This window comes from Hipposideros armiger, unplaced genomic scaffold (assembly GCF_001890085.2).
Source record: "Hipposideros armiger isolate ML-2016 unplaced genomic scaffold, ASM189008v1 scaffold_82, whole genome shotgun sequence".
Taxonomy (NCBI): domain Eukaryota; kingdom Metazoa; phylum Chordata; class Mammalia; order Chiroptera; family Hipposideridae; genus Hipposideros; species Hipposideros armiger.
Window position 1 is genome coordinate 682,929 of NW_017731432.1, and position 22,409 is coordinate 705,337.

Consider the following 22,409-nt stretch of genomic DNA (forward strand, 5'->3'; position numbering starts at 1 on the left):
TGAAATGCATTTCTTTACTGCAGAATTAGTATTCAGAGATTTTGCACTCATGTGCCTTCTGACCCTTCAGGAGAAGGCGGCATACATTGTGCAGTGTTTCTCAAAGTTACTTGGCTGTGGAACCCTATTTGTGAGAACATCTAATAAGCATTTCATGGTATGACTAGTATGTAGTGGAGCCCAGTTGAGCAGTTGTGGTGCAGTGAGTTTATGAATTTAAAAAAAAAAAGAAAGAAAGAAAGAAAGAAACCTTATATATAGGATAGCTTGACCATTAGTGGGAAAGGACTTTTCTGGGAACATATTGAGATATGTCTCCAAAGTAACATAGTCTCTTGGGATGAATGTGATTTCAAAGGTCATCTAATCCAATTGCCAATAACAATAATAATAGTAGCAGCTACCATTTTTTTGGAGCACTTGCTATTTATCAGGCACAGTGTTGTTACTCTACATGCATTTATTAACCACTGTTCTTCGTGATTTTTTATCTTAATATTTCCCATTCATCTAATTTTCAACATTTCCACTGCTACATTTTCCAGTAACTACATTACTGCAGCGTCCTGTTTTCCCTTTCTCTGTCTAGATTGCTGCCACCCTCCCACCCTGTCCCCTTCTCCACACTGTACCCAAAAGTGATCTTTTAAAAGGGTAATTCTCATTGTGCTTAAAACTTCAGTGGCTCACCACTGTCCTCAGAATATAGTTCTAGTATTTTAGCCTTGTCCAGCCCTGTTTACTTTCCTAACTTTCCTTCTAGCCTCTTGCTTCTGGGTTGTTGCCATACCAAACTACAGCCCTTCCAGGAATGTAATACTTCTCTGTCAGCTCCAGGCCTTTGTACATGCAGTTTGCTTATCTATCTCAGTAGGTTCCTATTAGGATTTTAAATCTCCCAAGAAGCCTTCTCTGACCAGCCTGAAACTGAGGCCCTGGGTTAGGTGCTCTGCTTATGTCCTATATTATGCATTTGCCCCTATTGTAACACACAGCATTATGACTGCCTATTTTAATTTTCCTGTTTGTTACAATAGACTTTAATCTTGTTGAGTACAGGGTCTGTGTCTTGTTTAGGATCCCCAGAAATTAGTTAGCACAATGCCTACATGTATAAGTATTTATGGAATGAATGAAAGTATCCTTAATCCTTACAACCTTGCAAGATGTTTTACGGTTTAGGAAGTTGGCCTCCGTGGGGTTAAGTGACTAGCCCAAGGTTACTCAGCTAAAAAGTGAGGAAGGATTAGAATCTAAATCTGTCTAGCTGCAAAAACTGGACTTTTACCCCCTCTGCTTTTCCACGTGGCTGCTCTTTTTCATATTGTCTTTATATATTTTTGTCAAGCGTTCCAACAGCCTATACTAACACCACCACCCATAGCTTCCGAGGCAGCTTGTGCCATCTTTGGATAGCTCTGAGACCTGAAATAGGTCCCTCTAGAATAGTTTCCATCCCCTGGTCTTAATTTATGCTTTGGAGAGTATAATTTATTTTTTAAAAACAACTCAGAATGTATAATCCACTTAAGATCTCATTTATTAGTTTATTTTATTCATTCATTTATTGAGCAACCATTTACTGAGCACTAGTGCTAGGTTCCTTATTCTAATGATGTTGTCATTGTTCAAAATGTTTCTGGAACTTTGAGGATTATCTTCAGACTTCTGTCAGATTCCTTTGAAAATGTGTCAGCATTCTTTTTTTAAACCTTGAAGGTGGATTTGATTTGGGATATGGCTAATAGTTGTTCAGAACCAAGTCAGGGGAAAAATATGGGTCAGAAGTTATAATTTGGCAGCCCTCAATTTTCTTTGATCTACTTATAATTTTTTAAAAATTTGAACGAAAATTGAAAATGGAAAGATTTGACATTAAAACAATTTGGCTTTTTTTTTCTCTTTTAAACCAGACAAAATTATTTATGAACCCATTGCAATGGTTCTGAAAGAGATAATGAGGGTAGTGGTACAAGGAATGTGCATAATGGATATTCTTTGTGATGCTATTTACAGTATTTTAAAATTGAAAATATTGAAATTCATTAATATGTAACTGATTAAAAATTGTCACATCCGCTCAATGGAATATAATTCAGTTATAAATGATGTATATCTATATTTGATATGGAAAAGCATTCACATTTTTTAAGTGAAAAAAACATTACAAAACAGTTTGTATAGTATTTTCTAATACAATACAATTGGAGACTAACTCAGCCTCATGTCTTATTTACATAAGAAAAATTTCCAAGAGTATATAACCTAAAATACTAATAGTGCTTGATTCTGGGTGGTTAGATTAAAGGTTTTTCTTTTAAAAGTACCCCATCTGGGTGCCCCCTCCAAAAAAAAATAAAACTAAATAAATAAATAAATAAAAATACCCCATCCGCCTAACCTATCACAACAACAATATAAAACAAACTGCTATATCCATCCATCTCATCAGCTTAGTATATTAATATACACAACATAATTAATATTCAAATGAATATGACTTTATGTCCCCATTCCAAAATATGAAAAGTTCATTTTTCTCTAGAGGTTCTCTTCTCTGATATTTTCTGGAACCCCCAGGTTTACTTACTAACTCTGAAAGGGTTAGTTAAGGACACCATCAATAAAATGTTCAGGCCACTGAAGAACCCAGTTTCTTTGCTGCTATTTTTGCTTCTGCTGGGATACAACATAATCTCCAAGATCAGGTAATCTGGGATGCTGAGCAAGACCCTGTCCTTGACAGGAATTGTCATAATGGTTGAGACCAACTTCTGGTCCTTCAGTCATTCCTCAGGATGCCAGATCAGGAGCTGTTCTGTCATCAGTTTTTTGTGTCCAGGATCTATCTGGCTTTTGCTTCTCTTATTCAGTCTGAAGCTCTTCCTTGAGTGGACCAGTGTTCCGGCATGGCCCTTGTCAGTTGGAGCTGAGTAGTAGCTGCCCCTTTAGATGCATGTACTCTCCAGTGTCCCTCAGTTCCCCACTACTACATTCCCCTTTTATTTTCTTGACACTATTGTTAAGGCTGGGTTTTGATTTATATCTCTGTACTGAGCACCGGGAATTTATGTGGATATAAATAAGACATAGTCGCCTTCAAGAAGCTCTTCTCTGGTAATAGAGACATGGTAAAAAGTAATTATAATATGTAATAAGTGCTATAGTCAAATGTATATTTAGATACTAATTGAGTACCTATCACATACCAGGTATTAATGCTGCATGCTTTAACTTAATCTCATTTAAGCCTCAACACTCATGTGAGTTGGTGCTTTTTTTCTATTTTGCACATGAAGTGAGTTCAGAGACAGTTATTTGGCCAAGGTTGTACACTTGGCCAAGGTCCTACAGCTAGTAAGTAGGTAGCTGATTCATAATCAATTTTCTGATTAAGAGCATCAGTTCCACCCTGTGTTCTTTGAGAGCATTAAAGCTTGAACCATGGTTTTGTCTCCTAGCATTGGTTTTGTCTCATAGTGATCTGGGTGTTTTTTAGGGGAAGACGATGCAGTTGTCTGGTATAGAGGGCTGCTGAGATCCAGCACCAAGGAAGAATGTGAGTTGGAATCCCAGAGATCCCAAGAGGCTCTTAGTTGACAGTAATGACAGACTAGAGAGGGAAAGCTGTATAGTACGTGAATGGGTCAGGCTGCCAAATGGAAGTTCTATGATGATTTGAGGCCACCCCCCACTATTCTATTAAGGTGACTTTTGATGAAAAATAGGGGTTGAAGTGGGTTTGTTGTAGTTCTTTTTTTTTTTTTTTCCAAACTGCCGAGAACTAATAAAAATTATGTCAAAGACCTTCACAGTATGAAGAGACATGTTTGGTTTAACCTGGTACATTAAAAGCAGAGTCGAAGGGTAGATTTTTGGAACAATAAGCAAACCTCAGCCAGGATTGGTGGCATAAAAACTGGAGAAGATTTTTAGTAACAGCTGGTAGTCCTCCCACACTGCCCTTTATGGCTCAGGAGTTGCTTTATGCAGTGCAGGGTTGCAGAGTATGCTGGAGATAAAAGAGAGACATTCTCTCTTAGTAGCTTTAGGGCCTTAAGGAGATAGGGTTCTCTGCACCCTAAGCCTTGTGTAAGGAATTTGGATTGGATGACTTTTAGCACTTTTCATATTTTTCAGTGCTTATTCAGTACAATATACTTCACATATGTTATGAGCTCATTTAATTCTTACAGTGGCTCTGTGATATAGATGGGGATATCCGTATATTACAGATGAGGAAACTGAGTCTCTGGGTTAGTCCAGCGTCATACAATTAATTAATAAGTATAGGAGTCAGAATTTGAAACTAGCGCTGCCTGACTCCCAAGTGCTTAGTTGTTTTGCCATCGTGACAGTGATTAATAGTGATGTGAACCTGTCCTTCCTATTCCTCTGCCTCCCACTCCTCAAATGAGCTTCTTTGCTGCTGACTTGACCCCCAGTATTTTAGAGTTAAAAGAGGCTCTAGTGTGGATAACGCATACGTACAACTGGCCTGTTGGCCTTCTGCGTCTCTTCTCCCAATCTGTGTTCTCAACTTTTGAGAAGAGAACTTATAATACCTGCAACTCGGTTCAGCTTCAGGAGCTGCCCCACAACACACCCTGTTAACCTAACTAAACTCTTATTTAGGTGCCAGAGCAAAATTGCTATGCAATCCCTTAATATTTTAATGTATACTGTTTTTAATGATTTAGTTTTTAGCTATTTCAAGTCCTTATAAATGTGATTTGCTACTGGTTAAATGGTTCTAATAGCTGAGTAATAAAATTTGTATCAACTTACAGGGTCTGTTTTTTCAGATACTTAGCTAGGTCTCCAACAGATCAAATTCAACATTAGTCACGTTTCTGATTTTTAAATTAATGAAGTTGGGTGTAATGGTGTATGCTATCTGTACATATATGTGACACCTAAGAATTTCCTTGGATGTGCCCTGAGGTGCTTCATGTTTTAGTAAGCAGTGTGGTGCAGTGGAAAAAGTTCTACCCTAGGTGGGACCTGAGTTTGCATCCTAGATGTATGGCTAGGGGCTGGTTGGTTAACTTCTCTGAACCTCACTGTTTCTCACATGTTAAAAGGGGAGAGTGAAGATTAGAGGGGTAAAGTACATAGCACAGAACCTGGCACCGACAGGTGTTCAGAAATTATTTTCATTTCAGTGTGGGAAATGAGTAGAATGTGTAGACAAGTTAATATGGCAAAGTGATCAGACAGACCGCCTTGCTTATATTTCAGGGCTTTGCCGAATCTCTGCATATACCCATGATGACCTCTCATGCCCTGAGATCAACCAAGGTACTTCTAGAAAAGATGTCATCTACCTGGCAAAAGAGTTATGTTGTTTAGTCCGGGGATACTTAGCTTTGATGGGAGGAAGCAGATTGAGGAGATTGTTAAAGGCCCCAGATAATAGTGAGATATTTCTATTTGAATATTTTGTGAAAAAGAAAAGAAAAAAGACATATTAACTGATTTTCACCGTATTAGGAGGCTCCTCTTAAAACCTAAACAGTTGGGCCCAAAATTCGGAAGCAAATCTTCGACCAACACTGGTAAACTTCACCCTAGAGTGTCTTCGGTAACCACAATACTACAGGTTTCCCCAACTATCTGAAAGTAGATCATTACTATGAAACTTGTAAGCCGAAATGGCGTAGTATGAAGAAGCAGTCACCTTTGGGCACATCTTGCTAACAGACACACAAAATAAATTGAGATAAAGCACAGATGCTCATAGACAGAGTTCAGAGCTATGGCGTGTAGATGCTGAGATGCTGAGTGTAGTTCCTGGGGCAGGAGCTTGGTGGTGCCACTCTCACTGCTCAGGTGCTCACTGCAAAACAAATGCTGACCGCTGTTTTTGCTTTGCGCGTTTCTTCATAAAAGCGAAAATCCTCTTCGGATTTCTTTTGGTTAGCGAAAACAGGTACTAATGTAGTAGGTCTTTGGTAAAAAGCAAAGTCATAAAGCGAACTTTGGAAAACCAGGGGATACCTGTATTTACAATATCTCAGCCTGAGATCAGCCCAGCTGCTTATTCTTGAAAATGTGGTAGAAAACTTTATCTTCTGGGCCGGCCGAGTGGCGCGATGGTTAAGAACTGGCTTGGGACGCCAGAGGGCCCTGGTTCGGATCCCACATATGAGGGCCAGTGACACTGCCCTCTACAGCTGAGATGCTGAACAGCTCAACCTGGAGCTGGGCAGCCATGAGTCGCTGGCGACGCGGCTGCAGCCCCTGTGGCAGTGGGTTGCCATGGGCTACCGTATGTAGCCAGCAGCCAGCGTGAGTGGCAGTCCAGAAGCCGGCGACTGAAGAGCGCAATGATGGTGCCAACTTGGGCCAGTGAAGCAACGTCCTCCACAACTAGACTGAAGAACAAAACGACAGCAACTTGTCTGTTCCCCTTTCCCCAATTCCCCAGCACTGTTCCCATCCCCCCAATTCCCCAATAAAAATCTTAAAAAAAAAATTATCTTCTATTAAAAGCTAGTCAGCAACATTTTGTGGCCGCCCTAAATAAATTAGTTAATCCATCAAACTAAAATGTGCTTTAAACAATATATTCACTGATGCTCTATCTTTGCCATTTCCATCCCCATCCCCCTTATCATTATATTTCCCTCTTGGGTTTCTGGTAGACTTTTTGGAAATGCCACGTTTTGTGTCAGTAACTTCATCCATTACCCCAGAATTTCCCCATTTAGATTAATTTGTATTTCAAAATCAAGTGATTTGCCTGGTATAAATATGTGCTTTTAAAATTACTATGGACACAATGACAGATACCTTTTTAGAAATCCTGCAAACTTTGGTATGGCCATTGGTATCACTCTCTGGTACTGTTAAAGAAGCTGCTTTTCTTTGGAGCCATTGGATTACTCCACCCCATTTTCTTTTTCTTCTTCTGTTAATGCTTGACAGAAGACTGAAGACAGAAGTCACAACTTTCCAACCTTGTGCACATTGCTTCTCTGGTTTACTGCCATAGGATACTGTAGTAATATCTTACAGACATCTTTGATGGCCAATCAGAAGCAGTTAAATTACCTTAAATTTTTTAAATGGAACTCTGACAGCCAATAAGAAATGCTTTGGGTGGGAACTGTAACAACCCTTTCGTGTGATTTTAAAAACAGTTCTGGATTTGCAGTATCCTCTGTTTTGTAAGCACATGAGGCCCTAATGCATCTGCTCTGTGCATTTGCCAGGCATTTCCAAGCCTTAAGTTCCCTGTAGTTTGAAGTCTGAATCTGACCCCTGTTCTGCTTCTCAAGGTAACTTTAAAACAGGAAGTGTACAAAGGAGGTAACTGATGACGTGAACAGCCAATCGTGGCTTTGTATTCTTAGCCGATAAAGCAGCTCAGCCAATGGGACCACTCTGGAGGCAAGGTTTGGTGTCAAATAGCATGTTAGATTGAATGCCTTTGACTGTTAAAGTGGAAGGAGGCTGCAGGGCTTCATTGGAGCCTCGGAGTTTTTCACTGAGGCAGGGGTCAGCTGAAAGACAAAGAAAAATGGCGAATAGTTTGCTGGGGGGTGGGGGGACAGCTGTTCGGGTTTTCACTGGAGTGGACATTCCAGACTCAGGTTTCTGCATCTCCTGCTGCCTTTTGTTTCCTCCGTCCTTTTGGGGGGGAGGGATAGGAGTGACTTAAATTCTCCCTGTCCGAGGAGATATAAATAACTACATGTAAAATTAATGCAGTTCCCGGTAAGTTTAATTCTTTGTTTTGTGTTAAAATGGTAGAAACTGTTTAGCTTCAGAGAGTGTAGACAAGTTGCACTGTTTCAGAAAATGGCCACTTTACATTCCATGCATACCTTTTGGTGCACCTAGAATACCTTGCTCTGTGTAGATTTTGCATGCCCTTCAACTAGGATTTCTTTTCCTAGTTGAGTATCTGACAAGATCAGGTACATGAAGAAAGGCTAATCATTTTTCAGGGACACACAGAAGCAAAGCACTTTCTCTTTGCATTGGGTAAACTTAACTGTTTTCCAAATAATTTTCCTTTGTTCAAGTGCACTGAAGCTTTCCTACAGAATAAGCTGAGTTGTTGTAAGACTTTTTCTATTTCCATGCACTTTGTTGACATCTGTGTTTTCAGAGGTGGAAACAACACTATTGCTGTTCTAAATTTGTGTTAAAATATGATTTGCACTGATGCAGGTTCTAACGGTGAAGGCCCACATGCCAATGTGAAATTCTCCCATAACTTTCTTGATTACCTGTCTGCTTCTAGATTCTAATAAGTACCAGTTAATTAAGTAATGATCGTTGTTTTAAAATGCACATTTTAGCATAGAATGCTGGTTAGAAACACACTTCTTCACTATATTGGCAGGGACTAGAGCACATCTTTTTCCACCAATTTCACATGTTTTGTCAGGTGTTGATTTGGTTCTTTAATGGGAGCAAAATGCTTTTCATTTTCTGTATGAAATATTTAAATCCTAATGTACCTGCAGTTAGTGAAGAGGAAAGTTAAGAATATAGGCACCCTACCCTGTCTTTTGCCCTTGATATTTTTTTTCCTCTTTACAATATGAAGCTAACGCAGGTTGCTGATCAATAACCAGCCTGTTCTTGTGAACAGTGAAATCTTCCATACTGTGCACTAAAGATCTATGATACACTTGATTTTAAAAAGCAATTCTTTGTTTTCTTTTTATTTGCTAGTATGGAATGAAGGTCATTGGAACATTTCTGCTGCAGACTCAGTGTGGAGCAGTGAGCCAGCAGCACTCCGTCTCTGGGTAGGGAACCGGAGCAGGCCCTCTTAGGGGAGAAGTTTGGAGGGTGTTGATTTGCTTTCCCCTCACTTCCTCTGGAGTAAAGGATTTACCTGAGAGGATCGATAGGGGTTTAGATTTTGAACTCTTAGAATTGGAGTGGTGTAGCAGTCAAAGTTGCTAGATGCAGGCCTCTGTCGTTGCTCGCAAAAGTGACCTTGAAAAACTGCCGAGGAGTGGAAAGATTGAAGGACAAAGTTTGTTTGTACAGATTTGGACTGAAAAGCTCTATTTAAGATGAAAAGAGACTGTACTTCTGATGTCCAAGTTGAGTGGTTAGTAGGACTATATTACAGATTCAAATTAGGATTTTTCAAGCAATAAGACAATAGGGCTGTATTCATTTTCTCCCACTCTTCTCCGTACCCTCCCCCCAGCAAAAAATTCTAAATCCTTTTGGTATGATAGTTGAGTGAACTGCCTAACAGATTCAGAATTCCTCGCATGCTACCTTGTCTTCTGTGTAATCTAGAGGGTTCTTAGTGAAGAATGGTATTTCAGGAGTTCAAAGTAGTTATGTTTGTGAAACTTCTTTTGGGAAATTGGAATGCTTATGGTAAGAAAACAGTCATTCTGGGAAGTTGTGTCACAGGAGAAAGGAGTCTGTGTTAAGGATTACATTTTAACAGATAATTATTTTAAATTTATTTTTACAAGTCATTGATTTATATGTTATCAGTTGCTTCAGCTTTTACATATGATTTAAAAAACAGTTGTAGATACTGAATGAGCCTATTGGTCCTGGGAGAAGGCCTGGAGAGGGGAGGCAGAAGGTAAGTGGGGCACAGTTTGAGGCCTAGATTAAACTTTATATTGAGAACTTTGTGGATTTAGCTCCTTGCAAAGACACCTAGCCACAGCCTTCTGGCCTGGGTTCTTAACCTTTTTAAGGGTCATGTTCTCTGAGAATCGCACCCACTACCTGGAAAATGCACATTTGCATGCCTGTGCAGAACCCTTGGTGACTAAGATATTTTCCAGTATATGTAGAATGGTGTTTGTGTGATCTCCTCATTTACACTTTAGCCAGGTTTGCCAGAGAAGTAAAAACTCAAAACTTGGCTTCTGTAAGGAGCAAAGACCTCCTAGGGCTAGCTATAACTTAGACTAGGGGTGGCTGTGTGTGGGTGCGGGAGGCTTAGCCGGGGTCTGAACTTTGGGCATTGATTTGCTCTGATTACAGTATTTGAAGCAGCATGGTGCAGTAGCAAAAGTAGGCTATTTAAAGTCAGGAGACTTGTGTTCAGGTCCCACACAGTTATCACCAGCTTTGTGAGATTGGGCAAGTCAGCCATTTAGTGTCAGCTTCCTCACATGTAAAAATGGGACCTAAAAATAGCGCCTTCCTATTTAGTAGTGAGTCTCAAATGAGATCATGTATGTCAAAGTGCTTTGCAAATGTGAAGTGCAATATTAGTTGTTACTAATCCAAACTATTGGGGTTGGTTAATTGCTTATGAAGATAGATGTGGCATCAAAGAAAAAAATGCCAGTATTTTAATATATTTACAAAGGAGTTTGTTTAAACCCTACACTTCTCTTTTAAACTGTTTCCACATGCCTTCACCTGCATATTCCTGTTTATGCTGACATGACTGTATGTAATGCATACATTCAGACCATTGAACCTTCCCTTACCAAGATTCCTATGAAAGAATTTTAACCTCTTTGTCAAAAATTAGGGTCCTCTCAGAATAAGATGATATGGGCATGTCAGGTTTTTCTTTTTTGTTTGTTTTTTTGTTTTTAAACCCTTATTAGATTTGGGAACCTCTCAGAATAAAAATTGGAAACCTGTTCTGATTGGATACTGAGATTTGCATTATAATACAGGTAAGTTGTAATAGTTGCAGATGTTTACAAGCAGAGGTTACATTTTTTAGTTTGTATACCAAGTATTTATAAAGTAAGTGAGCCATTTTTTTGTTTGCTTTGTGGTCAGATGATCTCCTTTCTGTCAGTTTTCAAGCTTGGGAGATAGTTATAGCTTGCACAGTAGTAGCAAGCAAGTAGATGTTGGGATGAAGACTTTAAAAAAAATAATTGGTCTTTCATCAAAATAGAAACACTAGCATAAGTTTCACACCCATGAGGATCTCATTCTCACCCATTTTACATGCCCACTGTCATCTAGTTTTAGGACTTCCCCCCCTGGGGTGGGGTAGACATTTTGTGATCTATTTGATTTCCTGTCCCATTAAGTCACTTCCTCTCAGGCATGGTCAGTCAGCATTGATGCCTGCCTCCTTTCTGTGTATTGAAACAAACATAGACGGAATAAGACCTGGCAAAATTGGAGCTGGCCTCTCCAAATAAAATTCCAGTTCCAGGGATGTGTATGTTTGAAAACAGCAGTTGTGGTTACTGTGACCTTTTTGTTCCTAAAATAAGATGAAGTCTCCTTTAAAAGAAGCTATGTATACTTTTGTGGAGGCTTTATTTACTCAAAAAGCATTCTTAAAGCAAATCATTTATAGATGGTCTTCTTCATAAATGAAGTTATCTTTGCCTATCTTTATTCTTAATAATATATGCATACATAATTTGTATACTCTTAAGTTAGGTTGATGGATATCGTTTAGGGATATAATCGAGTTCCCTTCCTTGTAGAGTGGGGAAGTTGAGGCCCAGACAGATTAGGTGCCCCAGTCTGTCAGCTCTTTAATGATTGGCCTATCCAAGTTCAGAGATTCAGCTCCCACTCAGTTCATTCCATGTTTTTTTTTTTTATTCCTTAGGTTGTTTTTACTTTTTATTTTTCGTATTTCTTTTCCCTTTGGTACATCTGTATAGGTTTGCTATTTGAACACAGAAGGAACAGAGAAAATGGGCCATGGAAGAGGTTCAGAAGTCTCCACGTGGAGTCTGTTGGTTAGAAAGTCTGCTGTGGCAGCAGACTTCCCATTTCTTTTGGGATCTGAAGATCTCTTGCCTCAGCCAGTTGCTTATTCAGAAAGCTGAGAATCAGCTAGGAAGCTGATGGTTGCCCACCTGGCTGAGGCGTCCCAGAGAGCGAGGTTACTTTTATACATCACAAGGAAGTAAGCTAAGTTATACAAATGCAACACCTGCGTGCCAGTTAGTTGGGGGTTTTTTTTGTTTTTATTTTGTTTTTGTTAGCACACCTCAAGAACAAGCTAATTCCCAAACAAGTTTGGACTTGGTTCTTCAAGTGAGTCTGTAAGCCAACCTGTATTTAATAAACAAAGATCCCAGGATCATTTGAAGCATTTGACAAGTCTGAAATAGAAATCATTGTCTGTACACTCCCCAAATAATATTTTAACCATGCCGACTTTAATCTTTACCACCAGCAAAGTGGTGTTATGTCTCTGCATATGTGTGTGTTTGTGGAGTTGTGGATTTGATTTTTGTTCCTATTTTGCTTATTCTCTGATAGACCATAATCTACTTGAAAATTTTTAATTTTTCTGTTTTGTAGTTGGATTTCTTTTCACCACCTTCATCTATTTGAACAAAAGTTACAGTGTATTAAAAGAATGAGAGCTTGAGTGATGTAATTTATGTAACATTTAAATCCTGAGGTATATAATGTGACCAGAAATGATGGTAGACACAGCTGAATGGTATCCACCTCTTGTCTGCATTTCCTGGAAACTTTGTTTTCATTTTAATCTGTTCTTTCTGCTGCCTCAGTATTGGGCCCTGCTCTTAGAACTTGGTCAGATCCTATTTGTATTATCACCCTTATCTTCCTACCTCTACTTCCAGACTCTACTGTTCAATAATTTACCAAAAGTTTTTCTCTATTTAGAGTGTTTACTGTAAATTAAATTAGTTTTGCACCCTGCGGTGAAAAAGGGCAGTTGAAGGATAAGAAATGAAGGTAAATTCCACTGTAAAGGCAGAACAGAACAAAGGGGGAAAAAAACTAGTAAATGTTTAACTTTAAAGAGGCACAACATAGCTTGTGACCTTGTGTTCTTTAGTTGAAAAGAAGAATGGAGACGAAAATAAGCACAGCGAACAGCAGCGCTGATTCACCTGGTTATCCTTTTTTCTTGGAAGTACTATCATTTTGTCCTGTTTCCATAGTTTCAATTATATAGGAAACTAAAAGGAAGACCACTTGACTGGAAATAGTCAGATAAAATGATTTTAAAAAAATCTATCTAAACTATGTAGTTCTTACCTTTGAGAAAGTATTGAAGTTGGATGCTTTACACTTTCTTTCGCTAATTCATCGTGCGTACATGTCTTTTATGTGGAGATTTTTAAAATAAATATGAGTACAAATAAAACTACTCCAGGATCTAACAATCTGGTAGGGGAAACATGTTTTACATTAAGTATATAAAACTGATAATGGAAGGCACAAGCACAGGACACAGAATTCAGAAGAGAAGCGACCTTTACTTCTAGTTTAGGAATGAAGGAAGGCATGTTACCTGGGCGTTGGACTCAGGTGAAGGACAAGGGCATCCCAGGCATGGGGAATAGGAGGAGCAAGGTCATGATTCAAAAAGTGCAGTGTGCGCAGAAGAGCGCAGTAAATGGTCCAGCTTGCTTAGAGCATAAGGAGGTGAGTTAGGGACAGGAGGGAGCAGCGAAGGAAGTTGGGTCAGATAGTGGAGGGCCTTGACTGCCTGGCTAAGAAATTGGAACCGCTTCTGCTTGGTATTGGTGAACCGTTAGAAGATTTGGGGTAACAGGTTGATGTGGCATTATCAAAGCTGTACTTGTATAAGATTTATTAAGCATCATTATTTAGAAAAGAGTAGAATTTGAGTAGAAGACACTAGAAACAGTGAGCTGTACAATGAGTTCACATACTGGGTTCACAACCATTATAGAATTGTTACGAGAATTTAAAAGAGATAGTAATGTAAAAAGCTTAGAACCGAACCTGGTGAGCACTAAATAAGTATTAGCTGTTATCATTTTTATTTATCCTCATTTTTATTATTACGTGGAGGTGATAAGGGCCTGAGCAAAGTTAGGGGCAGTGTGAAGAAAGGTCAGGGGATGGACACTTATTACAGAATTTAGCAGTTGATTAGAATTGAAGTACAGAGTCCAGGATGACTCTGAGAGTTCAAGCCGGAGTGACTGGATTAGGAACAGAAAAGTGAGAAAGAGCAGGTTTGGGGAAAGAGGAAGCTAGGTGTGCTTTTGCACAATGGAGTCTGAGTTCTGGGCGGCTTTCCAGTTGGAGTGTTCAGCATACAGGCCTGGAGCTGTGGAGAAATATCAGAATTGGTAATGCATAGTTGGAATTTAAGCTCATCGAGATTATAGCTGAACCTGGGGAATGGATAGGAGAGAATGGACAGGAGGACCAGTAAAGCTTCATGTCAAAGATGGAAACACAAAAAAGGTCGGACCCTGAAGTTGAGACATCTAGACGTGAGCATCTAGATATGAGCATGGCAGAGTCCTCTAGGTCAGTGGTCTCTAAGCGTTTTAAATTGCACACCCCTATTACCTGAGCGTGCAGCTCACATATATATAAGTTTTTGTTTTGTTTTTTCTTAAATTGGGGAATTGGGGGAGGGGAACAGTGTTGGGGAATTGGGGAAGGGGATCAGCCAAGTTGTTGTTCTTCAATCTTAGTTGTGGAGGGCGCCAGTCGCCATCTGGCTTCCTGTCGGCAGCTCATGGCCTCTGAGCTCAAGGTGCGGTGTTACAGTCTTAGTTGCGGGTGGGCTTAGCCACCATCCCATGCAAGGTCGAACCAGCAGCCTTGTTGTTATCTATCCACTGAACCATGGGGTGGCAGCTCAGCTCAAGGTGCCCAAGTTCAGCCTTAGTTGCTGACAGGTGTAGCCCACCATCGAACAGGCAGTCTCGTTGTTAGGAGCACGTGCTCTCACCAGCTGAGCCATCCTGCCATCTGTTGGCAGCTCAGCGGTAGCTCAGCTCGGGCACAGAGTCACTGGCCCATGTGGGAATCGAGCCGGCAACCCTGTTGCTCAGAGCTCGCACTCTTAAGCTAACTTGTAACCAACTGAGCCACTTGGCCGGCCCCTAGATTAGTATTCTTTACTCTGAAAAGTCACTTGGTCATTTTGTGAATGTGAGTTAAAACCACAGAATATCTTTAACTTTCCTTATCCGGGTATACATAACAAAGTAAAGGTGTCACTCTTTAGTTAACGCCACAATTAGTTCCGAATACTTACAGCACCACGTGTGGTACACAGTCTTGGGACACGTTAAACTGAGTGAGGGCATTAGTATCATTGGCCATAGGTTAAATATTCAGAAAGCTAATACTAGCATTTTCTGTTTGTGCCTTGATATATAAAAGATTAGAAATACTGCCCTAGAATCTGGAGTCCTTCACTTGCTCTGAAAACGTACTATTTCCTTGAAATGTTATCCAGTGGTTCTTGGAGATTATATGTGTATATGTATATCTGCCTGTGTATGTATAACCTTAAGCTTTCTTGTTGAAGCTTTAAGTATACGTACACACACCTCCATCCAGTGCAAAGACTAGAGTTTTTTTTCTCCTGAGTTTTATTGGGCTTGATCTTCCTGGTGTTAGCTTTGGGAAGTCTCAAATGGCAGCATTCTGCATGAAGCCAACCGTAAATACACACATGTAGGAATTTGGCAACATTTGCTTAGCAAGTAATTTATAGCAACATGATCATGTTAACCGTGATAAGCAGCACACACAATAAATCCCCAGCAATAGGACAGCCACATCTGTAGGATTTAGCAGAAATTTTCATAAAAGGCACCTATATTTAGTTTCTAGGCTAGGTATGTTGTAATTATCCTCAATCTAAAGTAAAGGCAATAAAAAAAACTTTTCGCTAGAGGAATAGTGGTAAATTTCCAGCCATCTTATCTGGTTATTTATATCCTGAACTCCATGATTATTTCTCTCCTGGTAATTAACTGGCCAAATGCCCGTGAAGCTACTCTTGAAAGTAGTTAAGCACTGTAATAGTATGTAATATGTACATGGAACATAGAACTTGACAGTCAGTGGGGTGATTTCGTATGTCTTATCTCTCTTGGTGTTCACCTAAGGTAGGTAGGACACAGGGCTCCTGCCCCACTCGGTGGGTGAGGAAGCGAGAGGCAGCGCACAGTGACACAGCCTGTGCTCTCTGCACCGCACCTTGGGACTGCTGTCTGTGAAAAACAAGTGGTAGCTGTGTCCACCTGGTGGGACGCATTCCTCCTCCCACCTCCCCTGTTCTTGTGCGTGCTCTTCCCCCAAAAGGCACACATTAAAAAAAAATTGGGAATTTTCCTGGAGTTCTCACATAACCTTACATTATAAGACAAGTTGATCATAAAAGGATCAACAATGTAGTCAAATTGAATTATTTTTAAAGTTTTTGTCAAACAAGATAGGTGAGGCGCTTTTCTGAACACAGCGTAGTGCAAATAGATACTATATGAGTGCTGCCAGTGTGTTGGGAAATCGTCTTTCATCAATCTTAAGTTCCTAAGGTCAGATAAGTAGTTGAAAGACTTTCCAGATAGATATGAGGTAAGAGTTGTGTTAAGTGTTCTGTGTTGTTCCCTAGCTGTGTAGAAGCACACTTTGTGCTATGTATTGGGCATCTAGATTTGGGTTCTTCCCTTGAACCACAGAGACGGGTATTTTTAGATGAATTATGGTGTTCTCAAATAATCAGTTGCTTTGTATCTCTTAGCTCTGATTTATACGCCTTGCTTTACCCTTGGTGAGGTAGTTAGAACAAAGGAATTCTGATTTTTTGGAGTGATGACTGCAGAATTAAAATAACGTTGTCATCATGTTCACAATGTACCAATAGTTATAATTCTGAAGGACTGCAAATTGTAGCCTTATGATTCCTCCTATAAGTGTGCAGCTATGGAAACATCTCCAGAAAGGGGCTAGGCTAAGGCTATTCCTCTGAACTATAGTGAAAAGATATAGTGACTGCCGAGTGGCTCAGTTGGTTAAGAGCTCACTCAAGAGTTTGAGCTCTGAGCAACAGCGGTTCAAGTCCAGCCCGAGCTGAGCAGCCGCTGAGCTACCAACAGGTAGCAGGATGGCTCAGCTAAAAAAAAAAAAAAAAAAAAAAAAAAAAAAGATACAGTGACTGACTTACCATCACCAGGCCTGCAGAGAGTGCACTTTGAGTTTATCTAGCAGATCTTTTCATCTCTACTCTTGATTGGTGAGCAGATATCCCCAAGTCCCAGTCCCTGTGGGCAACTGCTGCTTTACCAAGCGTGAAAACTGTAAGCTTTCCACTTTGAAATGTGTAAGAATCTGGCGTCATGGCATTTTGGAGTACTTTTCCCAGGAGAATGAAAAGGAAGACTAAAGGTAAAAGGCTTGGGGGAATTATGTTCCAGGCTGAGAAGACCCATAGATTCATAAGCTTTTGGTTCTCTACTAAGTTACCAATTCTAAAAATGGAGGAGAACATATGAAAGAACACACCTGAGAATCAGGGCATATAGGTTTTCGTTCCGGCTCTGACATGTACGTGCGCTGGGACCTATGGCAAGTTCCTCAGTCTGTCTGGATAGAGTATCTTTATCTGTCAGATGGGAATATCAGTATCTGTGCTGTGTTTACAGTGAAAAGCAAAGGAGGTAATGTAAAGAAAGCTACTTTACAAAGTGTAAAGCATGTACAAATGTAAGAGATTAGCATAACCATCTCAGTTGCTTTGCACTCTTTGAAGTGTTCTTTACATTCTCAGTTCCTGACAGCTGTATACTTGGAGGTGGGAGATTTAGGGTTGGGTTGGCTTGGGAGATTTGTATCTTCTCATACTGCTGCTGCCTGCCCGCCCTCCCCCTCCTCTTTTTTTTCCTCTTTCTTTCAACCTTTAAATCAATGGTAAAAGACATTAAGCAGAGGGCAGAATTCAGTGTGTCTGTGAATCAGCAGAATCCATACAGACAAATCAATACAGCCAAGCTCATCTTGACATTCTTTTAACACCCTCCAAGTTTTTAATTGAGAATTTTCTGAGCAGTGGTGGTGATACGTCATCTGGCTTTTGTATGATGCTTGGTATTTTTCGAGGCCTTCTAACATGCATTTTCCCATTGTGTGCTGCACTGCCCTGTGAGGTGCTGCTGTAGGTGAGCAGAGGCTCCCAGAAGTTAAGTGATTTGCCCTAAGATCATAAATACACAAGTTAGTAGCCAGAAAGCAAGAAACTCCAGGTCTAACACATTTTCATGTATTTACCCTGTGCTTTACTGCCCCCCACTGTTGGCAGCTGAGTATTCATAGGTGCTGCTGACTGACCTAGAGACATGGAAAGGGGAGGGATAAAATAGAAAAGAAAAAAGAGTGACAGAGCACAGGAAAAGAGACAGCAGAGAAATAAGTAAAAGATGCTTATATGATAGGAGACAGCAGTGCCATTAGCATCTTCTCTTCTGTGATTGCCAGAGATGTTGGGAGCAGGGAGCAAGTGGATAAAAAGGATCTTTCAGGTTAAGGATTTTTAAATCAGTGATCAAAGCTGAGACTGCTTATCTTTGAACAGTTTGAATAGACACATACCTTAAAACTGCAAAAGGTAAGAATGAACAAGCTATACTAAATCAAAACACAATCTTAGAGCTTCTGTGTTTCTCACTCCACCGTTTACTATATTGTGACCTTGAGCAAGTAACTTAAGATACCCAATTCTCAGCTTTCTTATCTGTAACATTGGAGTCATATTGACATCTTGATCACTGAGCTGAGTGAAGATCAATTGAGGGTAATGTATGTGACAAATAGTTTGTGAACTCCAAAGCTCTTAAGTTGGCATCTTTGGACCGTTCTCCAGAATCACACTTCTCACTCTCCTGAGCATGCACAAACACAGGATGCTGCTGGAAGCTGGACAAGAGGCTGTTTGCAGGGTTTCTGAATCTCAGAAGGGATCCAATAAGCAAAATGGCTCTTTGTTTTAGGATACAATTTGAATCAGGCTACAGGCACTATTTCTGTTTCCAGCTCCTCAATTCTCTTTCAGGCTCAGGGCCTGAAAAACCAGTTACTCGTCATTCTTTCTGCAAGAATTTATTTACCCCTGTTAGGTTGGAGGGTCAAAGAGATTAACAAATATTTCTGTGGGGCAGAGGGGGGCTGGCCCAGCTTACTCCTAATGGTGGCTGAACAGGTGAGGGAGCCATATCACAGCTGTGTGATTTAGGGCAAGCTTCTTAACCCCTGGCACTCAGTTTCTCCATCAGTAAATGAGGGGTAACACTACCTCTGTCATGGGAGGAGCCAGTGAAATAAAACACTTAACATGCCTTAGGACTGGCTTCTAAATATGATCTGACCCTTTTTTTGTAAAGGGCCTGATGATAATTTCAGCTTGTGAGTCATTCAGTTTCTGTTGTAACACTTCAGCTCTCCTGTTGCAGAGTGAAAGCAGCCATAGACAATATAAATGAATGAGGGCAGCAGTCTTCAGTGAAACTTAATTTATAAAAAGAGGCTGCAGGCCAGATTTGGCCTGTGGGCTGTACTTTGTGGATCTTTGCTTTAGACTACTTCATTACAGTATTTGGTCTTTTTTCTCTATCATACCAAATACTGATAGCGTTTTATTGCTGTCATATATGCAGGGATTATCGTTGATTGTTAATGAAGGAATGAGGAAGGAAGTGTATGAAGTAAGATGATTACATACCATTTCTATTCCACAGAAACAGGTTTGAAAATGTTTCGTTTATGCCTTCCTATCAGTTTCGTTGCTTACAACCCAGTTGCTATGCCTTCATTTTTTTCCAGTTATAACTATATTATGACCTAGCCCCTGTTTAAAAGATTATGTTGTAGTAGGTAGGAAACAAACATGTTTTTGTTTTTGAAGGAGAAGTGTGTCTGCTGCCAGTTTGAAGATGTGTCCTTGTGAGCAGATCTTTAGGGAGAGCAGTGTTCGGCCAGTTTCAGCCCATGGTTCTTCCATTCGGCACTCTGAAAAACAGCTTCCTACTTAGCCTCTTGGAACTAGAGACAGACACACCCTCAAACGCCAAACTTAGCATTAATAAGGAAAGGGGTCTCCAGTAAGGCTACCTTATTCATTGTTACAGTAGCGAGTATACCATCTGGTATCCAGTTATATGAGGGTTTAGAACTTAAGTAGGAAGGTTTCTGGCACTAAGCTCAGTGCTTTCTTAAATAGAAACCTTAGATGAGCTTAAATAAAGACTGTTGAACTCTCTTTTCTCTCTGGTCACCCTGCCTTCCCTTGTGTTCATTGATTTATTGCATCCTCAAGTAGTGACGTGCAGACCTTCCATACCAGACCGCCTCCTGGCATATGTGTTCAGTATACATTGCTCCTGGAGTGGCTTAGTAGAGTGACAAGGCCACCAGCTAGTGGGCAGCAGGCCATTTCACAAACATAGGGTTTTGATTTCCATAGCAGCGTTATTTTTCCTTTTCTGAAATTGTCAGTTTGAGGTTGGTTTTATTGTGGAGAGCGTATGTCTCCTTAAGGCTTGAAATGCTTTTTAGCCATCGTGATTGATAATGGCACATGTCCTTAGGTCCACCTGTACAAACGTGAGAAGCAAATGGTTGGTAGAATTGTTTTGTTTTGAAAATCTCAGTTCTCAAATTTAGTTTTCATTTTTCTTTGTAATTTGGAAGAATATCTAAAATAGCAAGCACAATTAGCTTAAATGCTACCTCCTTTCTTCTTACTCATGTATTTACTCATATTAATATTCTTTCTTTATCTCTTACTCACCATTTAAAATATAACATCCCAACAGTTGTAGCTGAATCAAATAAAGAAAATGGAACTAACTTCAGTAAATAGACTGAAGCAGCACTGGAAAGTAAAATGTATTTAGCAATGCTGCTGATTGGGCTTCAAAATAAAAATCTTGTCATCTAATGACCGAGGAAAACACGATCAAAATGCAAGTCAAAAGGAAGTGAAGAAGGTATGTGCTTTGAACACAGGAAGGTACTTGTTGGTGTATGTTAAGTTGGAGACACAGGAATGATTTGGGTACACACACTCACAGCAGCCTAGAGACTGCAGTTTGGATTGGGGGGCATTAAGGGGAAAGATGGTACCAATGTTTAGATTTGTTTTTCATTCAAAACTGGGCTAAGAAATATTTGTTTGCATTTGACAATGAGAGCATTATTTTTAGGTAAAACTTGACTGCCTGGGATAGATCATCTCTAGTACTTTAATAGAAGCAGCTTTGGTCGAGGATTGGGCTTCATTTTAGGGGAGCTTCCTGTGGTCAGTTTTTCTTGAATAGTTGTTGTGATATTAGGGTTTTAAGATATTATCATCCAAAAACATCTATTTGGTTTTAGTTAGTTCAAAGGGCTGTATTGTTGGTTTAGGCATATTTTTAAGGACTTTCATAGAATGAGGTACATGCCAAGAACTAGTGAGCTAAAATCTAACAGTACAGAATTTAGAAATTAGGGAATATTGCAATAAAACGTTATGTTTCTTTGTATTTTATGAGGTTGATCATTTTGATACATCCTGTTCCATGTCTAGGCATATCACTAAGGGAGAATTGAGTGAGCATAGGACCTGGTCAAAAGCAAGACCTTGAAAGATTTCCAAGAGAATCTTAAAAGAGGAGCACTCTCTTCTGGGATGTTTTGGAAACTGCTTAGGTCTCTTTTTCTTTCTTCAAGAATGATAAAGAGTAACTGGATATTAGAGTGACAGCTAGATTGGCCACCCTTGAGTGATCTGATTGAATCACCTCATTGCCTCCATGATTTTTCTCCTTATCTTCCTGCTAATGGATGGCCAAACCAGAGGTATTTGCCCTCCTTGTCCTCCCACTTACCAATTGTCGTTAATTTTTCAAACTCTGCCAGTCTACCCTGGTCTCCTTTCTGAGAAGGTGCTGACTTTCAAAAGGTTTACACTTGGAAATGGTACACATCCATGTTTCCAGTCTGCCTTGCAACTTTCAGGAGTGTGTGTGTGTGTGTGTGTGTGTGTGTGTGTGTGTGTGTGTGTGTGTCTGTGTGTGTGTGTTTTCATCCTATCATGCATGCTCTTTTAGCTTAAATTCACTTCAGTGAGTCAAGTGGATTCCTGATTGTAGTCCTTATATTAAAGGCCCAGAGAGAACTGCGTTCATTCTGAGCTTCCCAGAATAGTTTGTATAACCAGTTCCTTTGGTTGTTCAAGCAATCCCTGAATAAGTCTATTTCAGGGCCAAGCTATCCAAGAGGCCTTGTTTTCTCAGAAAGGCCATACCCAGCAACTCTCTTGCCCTTTCATTCAGGAGTAATTACTTCTGAGACTGCGCACTAGATGCTACAAGGGATCCAGAGATGAATCATACTCAGGTCCTAGCTACAAGGAGTTTGTAAACCTGAAGGGGAAATATGGTAAGACATTCACATAAATAATGATCATGCAAGGTAATGTGGTGAGGGCAGAAAGAGGTACAGACAGATCAAGGGCTCTGAAGGTTCACAGGAAGGAGTGATCACTTCTAGGCAGGGATATTTAGAGAAGACTTGTTAATGGTGGCTGAACAGGTGAGGGAGCCATATCACAGCTGTGTGATTTAGGGCAAGCTTCTTAGCACACACAATAAATCCCCAGCAATAGGACAGCCACATCTGTAGGATTTAGCAGAAATTTTCATAAAAGGCACCTATATTTAGTTTCTAGGCTA

At 40.0% G+C, this 22,409-nt stretch overlaps 1 protein-coding gene across 11 annotated transcripts in view; it reads left to right on the forward strand.

Moving 5' to 3' along the window:
• Positions 1-22,409, forward strand: part of NFYC (nuclear transcription factor Y subunit gamma) — a 66,160-nt gene that overhangs the window by 9,959 nt on the left and 33,792 nt on the right. The window contains exons 1-2 of one of the 11 annotated variants that reach the window (XM_019643765.1): positions 7,605-7,722; positions 8,692-8,768. The exons of 3 other annotated variants lie outside the window; for them this stretch is intronic. Coding sequence is in view for 2 of the 8 variants with exons in the window: in XM_019643758.1 (XP_019499303.1) it covers positions 7,526-7,598 (73 nt within the window). In the remaining 6 variants the exon portion in view is untranslated. Of the gene's footprint in view, positions 1-5,279; positions 5,302-7,427; positions 7,723-8,691; positions 8,769-9,376; positions 9,578-10,565; positions 10,638-20,551; positions 20,682-22,409 lie in introns of those variants that run through there. 7 more of the 11 variants (XM_019643767.1, XM_019643760.1, XM_019643762.1 and 4 more) reach the window with 7 other exon arrangements.